Source organism: Puma concolor, chromosome B4, assembly GCF_028749965.1.
Source record: "Puma concolor isolate L17-30 chromosome B4, mPumCon1.1.hap2, whole genome shotgun sequence".
NCBI classification, from domain to species: Eukaryota; Metazoa; Chordata; class Mammalia; order Carnivora; family Felidae; genus Puma; species Puma concolor.
The window spans coordinates 6,183,635-6,194,298 of record NC_141673.1 but is presented as its reverse complement, the minus strand read 5'-3'; the positions used below and the strand labels follow the sequence as shown (position 1 = coordinate 6,194,298).

At 57.6% G+C, this 10,664-nt stretch overlaps 1 protein-coding gene across 11 annotated transcripts in view; it reads right to left on the bottom strand.

Annotated features, from left to right (window-relative positions):
• Positions 1 to 171: 171 nt before the first annotated feature.
• TTLL1 (TTL family tubulin polyglutamylase complex subunit L1) overlaps positions 172 to 10,664 on the bottom strand; it is a 30,328-nt gene continuing 19,835 nt past the window's right edge. For 8 of the 11 annotated variants that reach the window (XM_086712099.1, XM_086712095.1, XM_086712103.1 and 5 more), the window contains 4 exons: positions 8,482 to 8,665; positions 6,437 to 6,523; positions 4,591 to 4,754; positions 172 to 444 (listed from right to left, as the gene is read on the bottom strand). In XM_086712099.1, coding sequence (XP_086568225.1) covers positions 315 to 444; positions 4,591 to 4,754; positions 6,437 to 6,523; positions 8,482 to 8,665 — 565 coding nt within the window. In that variant the 3' untranslated portion in view covers positions 172 to 314. Of the gene's footprint in view, positions 445 to 916; positions 971 to 4,590; positions 4,755 to 6,436; positions 6,524 to 8,481; positions 8,666 to 10,664 lie in introns of all 11 variants that reach the window. The other 3 variants (XM_086712093.1, XM_086712094.1, XM_086712092.1) reach the window with 3 other exon arrangements.

Genomic DNA, 10,664 nt, shown 5'->3' with positions numbered 1-10,664 from the left:
GACGCCATCTCCAGGCAGATGGTGTCAGAATTGAGTTAAATCGTGGGACACCCAGCACCAGCCGGAGACGCGCAGAATCACTTGGGGTGGGAAAAATCCCCCCGTCTGGGGTCCGAAGTACCGTCCGAGAGTGACGGAGAAGCAGGGCCCCTCTCCCTCGCGAGACACTCCTTAACCTTTCAAAGAAGTGCCTTTATTTATTTACAGGGCTTACGAAAGGAAAAAAGCTCTAGAAAAAAGGAAATTTCAAAATAGGCCCGGGTGCGGGGAGCATTTGGGAGGGTCGGGCTGCGGTCTTCTGCGCCTCCTGGTGGTCACTTCCAGGTTGTGAGGACGGTTCTCCCCGAGTCTCTCGATCGGCCCCCTCTGGGCCCCAGCGACTGGCCCTGGCGACTTCTCAGCTCCCGGTCAGCCCCGTCGCCCTGCGCCAGCTCTTCATCATAGCTGGAAACAGAGGGACATCTTCAGGGTCCAGCAGCAGCAATGCCACGCACGGCCACTGGCCGCTGAGCGGCGGCGTGGCGAATCCCGCAGCAGCCAGGGAAGCGGCCCGGCCCCCACCCTGCGCTCCCCCAGCCCACCAAACCCTGCCCGAGGCCACAGAGCGCAGGCGTGCTGCCTTGTTAAACTGTTTTCGGGAACAGCTGACATCTTATAAAAGGCTACCAGATGGAACGGCGCAATGACCCCAAGGGAAACATGAGTGAGACACCAGGGTGGTGAGGGAGAAAGCTGACTTCCGGAAACATTTTTACGCACAGCATCTGGGGGCAGGTTATGACTGACCCCGGTTGAGATCGGGAACAGGGTGTGAATGACCCACCCGGGAGGAGGGGGCCAGGACAGGGAGAGGCTCACAAGAAAGCAGGGCCCTCCCAAGAAAGGCTAGATCCCGCCTCCACCAGCCTCGACTTACCCGCCCCTCTCCATTAACATTCACGCACCAGGCCTGTGTAGGAAAGTGCATGATCTGTGTAGGCAACAGAGCCTGGGCTTTCGCCTTGCAAAGAAGTGAGCTGGGACCCTGGACGCGCCCGCCCGATGATGACATCTATCGGGGCAGTCCCTGGCCCCTCTCGCCACGATGAGCCCCTCTTACGGGGTCCGTGAGGGTGGAGAAACCCCACTGCACCGCTTGCCAGCCCTGGCAGGTGAAGGCTCTGGCCAACGAGTTCTCCTATCCCCACCGTGACTTCACATCACCCTCCTGACTCAGAACAGCGGGACTTATGATCCCCACGCCCTGACTGAGGACCCTCTGTGATAAGCAGACATTCATGCCAAATGCGACAGAGACTAAGATGCTGAGTTATGTCGGGTTGGCTGAATTTTGCTCACTTTGGGAAAAGGGTATATTTCTGTTAAATGTTTATTCCCAGAATCAGAATCTGCACGTCGAGTGTGCTGTGGGACAGAAGCTTCTCAAGCTTCTGTCAGAGACAGAAGACTATGCAGAACATAGTCTCTGCATCGTGCTTCTGGTGGCAAACTGGGGGCTGAGAAGGAAGGGCAAGGAGGGGGAAGGCCAGTTTGTTGGGCTTCTCTCTGTCGGGATGGGGATCAGGGCAACAACGGGGGACCCCCGTCTCCCCCGTCTCCCTAAGGAGAGATGATGCCGAAGGGAGGACTCCCCAGGGACGCTGGAGGGTCCGCGTGTGGGGGGGTCCTCCCAGGAAGCCTCCCGGGCCACTCTCCACCCCAGGGACTGCTAGAGCCCCTGGACGCCCCGTTCGCATGTCAGCACCCACCCGTTGGCACCTGCTGCCGGTTCTGTGCCTGTGCTGCTGACCTAAAGGCCAGAGTGACCCCATCCATCTGGCTCGCAGTTGCCCCAGCACCTCGCTCTGGGGCGGGTGTGCAATGAGAATGTACTGAATGATGGGGGGGGAGACCCACACAGGGATTACCAGTCTCACTGTGCATTTGTGCTGGTGTGTGCAGCTTGCAAACATGACAGAAACAAGCATTTGGCAAGCAGCTGGCATCTGGGACGAGCTGTTCCCAGGGGCGGGATGGCCCCCGATGGAGCTAATGTGGAGGAGAATCAGGCAGGAGGGTTTTCAAGGGCCCCCTCCCATTCTAGCAGGCTTTCCTCCTGGCTTTTTTTTTTTTTTTTTTAGTTGACTTATTTTGAGAGAGGGAGAGAGACTGAGAGAGAGAGAGCTCGCACAGCAGGGGAGGGACAGCGGGAGAAGGAAAGAGAAAATCCCAAGCGGGCTCTGGGCTGTCAGCTTGGAGCCCAACGCAGGGCTCGATCCCACGAACTGCAAAATCGTGACCTGATATGAAATCCAGAGTTGGTTGCCCAACCGACTGAGCCACCCAGGCGCCCCTCCCCCTGGCTTTTTGACAAGTGGATGGCAGTCATCGGCAGGGTTCAGGCAGTGTTTTAAAGCCTGTACGAGTATACCCAGCACCTTCAGACCTGGGCCTGGAGGCCGCAGGTACAGAGGGCGGGGCCTCATGGCTTGAAGGCCTGGACGGCAATCAGGGTGACGAGAGCACCTATTTTGGGGGGCCGGCGGCAGCAGCAGCCCTGTGACCTTGGGCAGTTAACTGGCACCCTGGCTTCCTCCTCCTCCTGCCGGCACCCCCGGAGGACCACTGGGAACAACACTCCAGGAAGGCAGAGCACCTAGCTGGGCAGGAAGCCGGGGCCCGCCCTCCTGCTGCGGGAGGGAGGCCGAGGCTGTGAGCCACAAACAGGATTCCTGCCTATGAGGTCATCTGAAGCACGGGGAGCAGTCCTGAATGGAAGCGTCTGGAACTATCAGCTCTGTGCTGGAGCCTTCCTTACGTATGGGGTGGGGAGAGGGCAGCTGAGTGGGTTGGTGGGGGGAGGGGGGGGTCACCTCTCTGTCTCTTCACCTAATCGCAGGGAGGCTCTGACCTCTGCATCTTCAACGGGGAGCAGAGTGCCGCCCTCCCCCGTGGGCTCCCGGCAGCCCCGCCACCCACCACCCTGGGCTGGGAGCTCGCGGATCCGGATCCGGGTCCCTCACGCTGCTGGCGAGAGGCAAGACTCCTCCCCACGCTCTGCCCCCATCTGTCTCAGAGGCTGTCGGGGCTCAGCCCCCGTCTCCTCCATGTCACCCTGCACGTCCCTCGCTGCCACCCCCGGAGGCCCCGCACACGCTCCAGTCTGACCCCCGCCCCCAACTCTTCCTTTGCGCCCTCAGATCTCCGTCGCCAGCAAACCCGAGTCCTGGGCCTCATCCTGGAAACGTCCCCTGCACCTTCCCGTGCTAAAACCTGGCTCTCCCTGAAGACGTTGCTCCCCTGCAGCCCCGCCCGTAGGGGTGCTCTCTCTCCCACCCATCATGCCCCTGGGCCTGCAGCGAGCCCCGCTCGTCAAAACCTCCTTTCCGGGTCGGGAGGACCCACCACCCTCCTTGCGCGGTTACCCAGAGCCCTCCACGGTGCTGCCCCTAACTGCTTAAGGCTCGGGCTCCAGGCTCACAACCCCGGCGACCGCAATGACCAAACAGAGGAGACCCCAGTTCCCTGACCCTGCGTCCCCTCCCCCCACGACCTTGTCCTCCCCCAGCTCAGACCATTCCCACGGCACCTGACCTTGTCCCGTTCAGCAACCGCCATTCCTGCAAAACCCGGACCGCAGACGCTCACCCTGACCTCTCCTCTCCCGCTCGCTTCCCGGGCGTCCCCACCCCAGCCAACTCCAACCACCGGGATCTCGGATCACCTCCCACCCCTCCCACTGTCCTCCTCTCTCGCCATCCTCCTTGCCTGACAAGCCCCCAGAGCGGCTCACTTCCCACCCTCTGCTCACCCTGCACTCGGACCAGGCAGCTGACCGTGGCTGGAGAAAACGGTCAAGGGCACCGAGCGCTGGTGCTTGAAGCTCCCCTCCGCCGCCCTTGGAGGCTCCACGCTCTTCTCTGCGGAGCTGACCTTCCACCCTCCCCTGTACCACTCGCCCATCATCAACACCACGCAGGGCAGAGGCTCTGTGGTCCCAGCCCCCGCGCCCGCAGCGCCTCCAACTGGGGGCCTGGGACCTTGTGCTGCGAGAAGTTCACTACAAATTTCTTCCCTTGTTTTCTTGAAACATTAAACACGCGTTTTTACTTTCACAGAAATACATAACGTGAACCTGACACACGGGCCCCTTCCAGTTCGGGACACTATCTCCCTTTTCTCTCCGGCTCCCTCCCACACCTCACGGCCCGTGGCGGCAACATCCGTGTGGACAAGCTGGTGCGCGGCCCTCCACGTTTCCGGGCTCGCCCACGCTCACGGAGGCAGCCCGACACACAGACGTATGTCCACACTGGGGGGGGGGGGGGGGGGGGAAGGTAAGCCACAGAGATCTCCTGTTCCCACCTTACAAGGTGCCCAGCGTGTGGCAAACGCTTCACGAATAATTATCAAACAAAAGGCCTAGACAAACACCTAGTTTAATACCCGTTTTTTCGCTACCATGCGATCTATCCCGGAACACCGTTAGTAAAAGAAATACTCGGCCCAAACAAGGCAAGTGCACGCACAACCAGAAAACCCAAGCTGGGCCTCGCCACCCCTCCGTCTGACACACACGAGGACGGCTGCCCGGTCTGCACGCCAACTTACAGAATTTCGTAATTGCCAAGAACTTCCTTCGGGGGTGATTTGTTCCATTTACAGTCTGGAATCTCGCCATTAGGGACTGCGATATTGAGGGTGTCATTGATCAGGTTATACTTAAGGATTCGGTCGTTGGCGGTGCTGGAGGTGAGAGACGGGGACGCGTTCACCTACGAGAGGAAAGGAATCACTCTTCACGTGGATCACTGGCTCCTTTGGCATGAAAACACACACTGCAGAGGAAAACGCTGGCTACCGCGCCTTTTAGGCAAAATTGTCAATTCGTCCCGTTAACGTATAGTATCTTCAGGCACCTTGTATAGGAAGCATTTTAGGATCCTACTTTCATCAGCTGTTAGACGAAATATAAAAAGTCAGACACAGGTTGGGATTACGACCTACAAATCGCTCAGCGCACAGACAAAAATGTTAAGTGAACGCAGATCATAAACCTAACCTCCGTGTCTACCTGTGTAGACACTCTACCCCAAGTATTGGAAGCCACTCAGAGCTTTGCTAGAATCAGCAAACCCAATTACCCTCAGTAGCATCGTGGGGTTGAAGTAAAAAGTCATGTGTCCCCGGGGCGCCTGGGTGGCTCAGTTGGTTAAGCGTCTGACTTCAGCTCGGGTCATGATCTCACGGTTCGTGGATTCAAGCCCCACATCAGGCTCTGTGCTACCAGCTGGGAACCTGGAGCCTGCCTCTGATTCTGTGTCTCCCTCTCTCTCTGCCCCTCCCCTGCTCATTCTCTGTCTCTCTCTCTCTCGCTATCTCTCAAAAATAAATAATAAAGATTAAAAAAATTTAAAAAAAAAAAAAAAAGGAACGCGTCCCCTCCGCTCCGCCTTTTAAGCAATCTCTACACCCAATGTGGAGCTCAAACTCACAACCCCGAGATCAAGAGTCGCGTGTTCTACCGAATGGGCCAGTCAGGTGTCCCCAGTGGGCCCCTTTTTGGCGAAGAGAGTAATACCTCACCAATAAAGCAATATTCTGACAAATGGAACCCATCTGATAAACGGAAGGTTAGTCCCCTGAGGCCTCTGAGGAGCTAAGCAACGTCAGGAGTCCTCAGGTTAAAATGCACGGACTGTGTGGAGAGTCCCACAGGCCCTCAGTCACCAGCTATTTACTCCACTTCAGGCACTGCTGTAATGACCTTGGTTAGCTGCTTCCTCAGGCCACGGCAGAGTGGAGGCAAAAACCTGCAAGTTACTCGGGTTTCTCCCAAACAGTCAGGCTGTGTCTTCGTGCTGCTGGTAGGGTATCCAACGTATACAGTCAAAGGGGCTGCATGAACCTCAGGCGCCCTTGAAATTACCACTGTAGCATATCATCATGCCCTAATTATCGTAAATAGGCTACAATTAAGGTCTGTTATGTTACAAGGAGTATCCGTCATATTCCCAATTAAGGTCCTAGCTCATCAAGGAAAGCTCGACTGCCATTCAAGTGACTCGCTTTAAAATGGAAAAAAAGGGCTCTGTAGCGCAATGGCTAGCGCACTGAACTTCTGAAATGGAAAAACAGAGCAGGTAAATATTTTACCCACGCGTCTGTCGATCTCTCTACATATCTGTGTGTGTCTCTGCACACGCGAGTTGGGCAGCGTAAGAAGTAACCCGGGAAGAGCTATTTTGGAAGTCTGCTCTCTGATAACCTGACTCTTCCGGCAGCTTCCTGCAGGGGCGGCTCCCACTGTCCACCATCAGCAAACTTGTCCGACCTGCCCGTCTGTCCCCGTCACCTTCCAGAGCCTCACGTGCCCCGGCCCTGCCGCCTGGCCTGAGAGACGGGGCAGCGGCAGCCGGGAGGGCGACCGGCCACACGCGCTCCTGCGGGCGGTTACCTCAATCAGCCAGGGCTTCAGCTTGTCGTCGATGATGATGTCATAGCCATAGCACTCGAAGCAGTGTTTGTCGTTGTTCATCACCGGCTGTAAGACAGGAACTAGCGTCTTGTACAGCCAGCCTCGGGAGGGCCCGGCTGGGACCGCCGCCCCGGGCACACGGCAGGTCACGGGGCAGGACCTCCTCGCGGTCCCGACGTGCCGTGCGGGGTCTCACCACCGAGATCAGCGCTCCCCACCTCCACCCCCAGTGCCGCCTCCCATCCTTCCCCAGCTCCTCCCACAGGGCCCAGACTCGGAAACCTCCCTCGGCCTCTGAGGGCACTTCCTGAAGCGATTACTGGGTCTCCGGGTCTCACTCATCAGAGGCTTGATCAAAGCAACCATGTGTCTGCTGGCATGGGACTGTCCTCAGAGTGGACAGAAGCCCAGCTCCAGAGTCCAGGCCTGTGCAACCTCGTCACAGGCCCTTCTCAGGTCCTTAGGGATGCGGGCTGCCAGGCTACGAACCTCTGTTCTCTTTGACAAGCCAATCCGTTTACTAAAAATTTGGGGATTTTCTTTTTAACTTTTTTTGTTCCATTTTTATTTTAAAAACTTTTAAATGTTTATTTATTTTTGAGAGAGAGAGAGAGAGACAGAGCATGAGCGGGGAGGGGCAGAGAGAGGGAGACACAGAGTCCCAAGCAGGCTCCAGGCTCTGAGCCGTCAGCACAGAGCCCGACGCGGGGCTCGAACCCACAGACCACGAGATCCTGATCTGAGCTGAAGTCCGACGCTTAACCCACTGAGCCACCCGGGCGCCCCTCTTTTTAACTTTCAATTCCACTTTATAAACCGTTCTCCAGGTGCATAAAAAACCCTGCCAGCCGCTCGCTTACAATGCAGGTCCTCAGGCCCCACCGAGGCTGTGTGGATGAAAACCTGTGGGAAGGCCTAGCAAGCAGCCATGTCACATACACCTGGGGACCCTGCTGTCCCCCACAGTGAGTAAAGCCCACAGACACAACAGTGAGGCCTTTTCACACATTAGCGGGCGTGTGGACTCTACTTCAAACGCTGGATCTAGAACCAAAAACTCCTGAGGGGGAGACAGGCCAGTCCAGCCTCACTCACTGGAGGAAAACTAGGCTGGGGGGGCAGAGGCTGGTTTCCCAGGGGAGTCAGTGGGCCCGCATCTCGCCGGGGAGTGGTCCTACCCCGGCCACTGCCCACACCACCGTCCCAGCAGCCTGTGCAGGACAGGAGGTTGCTAGCTCCCCCGGCCCCCACCCCACTGTCTCCCGGTTTCCCAGAGACGGCCTCCGAGGCTCAGAGGGGCTGGAGCACCCTCCACGGGACGTGCCGCCTACTCTCCGGGCCGGGCCGAGCGCCCTCGGGTGTCACACCCACTGGGCCTGTCTGCTGGGAGCCCCCTCGGCAGGCCTGGGCCCCAACGCCTGTCCCCGCGCTTCCCCACTCCGGGGCCGGGCCTCCGTTTTGCTTCTGAGTCACGGGGTGATGAGCATCTGGGAGCCCACATGTGAAGCTCGGGGCACAGCCGCCCGCGCGCCGGTGGCCTGCTGTTCATTCCTTCCCGTTCCCGCACACCTGCTTCGGCACAGCAAAACAAGACACCAACGGGGACTGCGAGCCAGCCAACGAGGAGCACGCTTGGGGCAACAGGGAGGTGGGTTTCTAGCACCCCGACGTCCATGACCCCACAGAGCGGGAGGCCCAAACTCGAGGAGGCCACCGCGAGTCCACCTCTGACCAGCAGCTCACGCCAAAACACGCCCCCTCGATCCGACGGCACGGACGGGCTGCAGGGGACACCGGCAGGACTCGCCTGGGCCGGCGGCTGCCGCGGAAGGCCCGGCACCCGGCCTGGGCGGCACCCGGCCGGAAGCTGGCCCCTCTCCCTCTGCCAAGCTGCCCCGGCCTCTGGCAGACGTGTGGCCATGCGGGAGGTGGGCCCGTAAGGACGCGTCTCCGTAGCCAAAGAACCAGCAGCCCTCCCCGCCCCACTCGGTGGCTCCCAGGCCCAACCCCCGCCCTTCTCTCACCGCCACGGCCTTCAGCGACTGCACGATGATCCAGTGGATCTCGTCGAACAGCTTGCCGGTCACCTCCTTGCCTCGGGTGCTCTCCAGGTACAGCCGCAGGTTGTTCACCGTCCACTTGCCCCCGTGGATGTGGTTGTAGTCCTCCTGGCGACGGGAAAGGACACGGGGCCCCAGGCAATGCACCCTGAGGACCCCAGCGCTTGCTCTCTCACCCTAGAACGGTGCTGGGTGCTCCTGCCCCGTGAGGACCTGGACCTCCTATGCGGCGCTTGGTTTAAAATACCCACCTGTGGGCACCTGGGGGGCTCAGTCGGTTAAGTGCCAGACTTTGGCTCAGGCCGTGATCTCACAGTTCGTGAGTTCGAGCCCTGCGTCGGGCTCTGTGCTGACGGCTCGGAGCCTGGAGCCTGCTTGGGATTCTGTCTCCCTCGCTCTCTGCCCCTCCCCCGCTCATGCTCTGTCTCTCAAAAATTAAAAAAAAATAAAAAAATAAAATACCCATCTCTGGGCGCCTGGGGGGCTCAGTCGGTTAAGTGCCCGACTCTTGGTTTCGGCTCAGGTCACGATCTCAGGATTCACGAGTTCGAGCCCCACATCAAGTTCTGTGCCAACAGTGCAGAACCTATTTGGGATTCCCTCTCCTTTCTCTCTGCCCCATCCCACTCGTGCTCTCTCTCAAAATAAACTTTAAAAAAAAATTAAAAAAAAAAGAAACACCACCTCTGTAGTTCACTCATAATTAGCAATTCATACCCTGCAATGAGGGTGGAGTATGTCACTCAGACCCCCCTTCGAGATCACGACACTCACTCTTCTGGCGGAGACCCTCGCTGGGAGCTGCCCTTGGCTAAGGGGAGCAGGACAGTCCAAGGTCCCGCCCGCCCCAGCGGCCCGTAGTCCGTGACGGGCTGATGCCAGGGAATCTCGGTCCCTGCTGCAGCTGCGCCCCAGCTCGACCCTCCCTCTGCCCTGTCCTCACCCCCCTTCCCTCCCCATGTTGCCCCAGCAAACCCCCCTGCACTCATCTCTGCCTCCGAGTCTGCTTCCGGAGAACCCAACCTGAGACAGGCCGGTGCCAGGCACCGTGGTCCAAGAGCACCCCACAACTGGTCACAACATCCCGTCTGTGCGTAAGAGGGCTCGGGGAGGCTACCTGACCTGCCCAGGGTTCCACGCAGGCTGTGAGGGAGCTGGGACCCGAGCCTGGCTTTCCCACCCCCCATCCAGAGCGCTCTCTATTTCTCTGACTCTAAACATGAAATCTCTACCCCACTCCTCTTTTTTTGGAGGCAAAAAGCTAAAAATCCCAAAGTACATCTGGAGGTTGTGAGGCTAGGTTTCACTCTCCTAAATAAAAAGTTGAGAACTTTTGAAAATAAATGAAAAAGAAAACCAGCCTAAGAAAGGACAAACACCACCGACTCAAAACGGACTTGGTTTTCATAGAAAAACAGAATTAACCACGTTAAAAAAGATATCTTTGAGGTCAGAGACACATTTACACATCAGTTCCACTTAGATACCTTAAAAGACGAGCTACCCAAGCATGTTCACCTCAAATGGTCTCTCTAATAACTCAGTGTCTGTACCCCAAAAACAGGGACTCGGAGAAGTTACAGGGAAGCCAGGCTACCTGCCCACCCACACCTTTCTTTTTCCAGTTACAGATTCTCACTAGCAAGGAAAATTTACTTAAAAGATAAAGTTCTGGGGTGCCTGGGTGACTTAGTCGGTTAAGCGTCCGACTTCAGCTCAGGTTGTGATCTCGCAGTCCGTGAGTTCGAGTCCCGCGTCGGGCTCTGTGCTGATGGCTCAGAGCCTGGAGCCTGCTTCGGATTCTGTGCCTCCCTCTCTCTTTACCCCCCCTCCCGCCCCCACTCGCCCTCAAAAAAAATAAACAGGGGCGCCTGGGTGGTTCAGTCGGTTAAGCGGCCGACTTCGGCTCAGGTCATGATCTCGCAGTCCGTGAGCTCGAGCCCCGCGTCGGGCTCTGTGCTGACGGCTCGGAGCCTGGAGCCTGTTTCAGATTCTGTGTCTCCCTCTGTCTGACCCTCCCCTGTTCATGCTCTGTCTCTCTCTGTCTCAAAAATAAATAAAAACGTTAAAAAAAATTTTTTTTAAATAAATAAACATTAAAAAAAGAAATTAAAAAAAAAAAGATAAAAGTTCTAGACATACAAAGT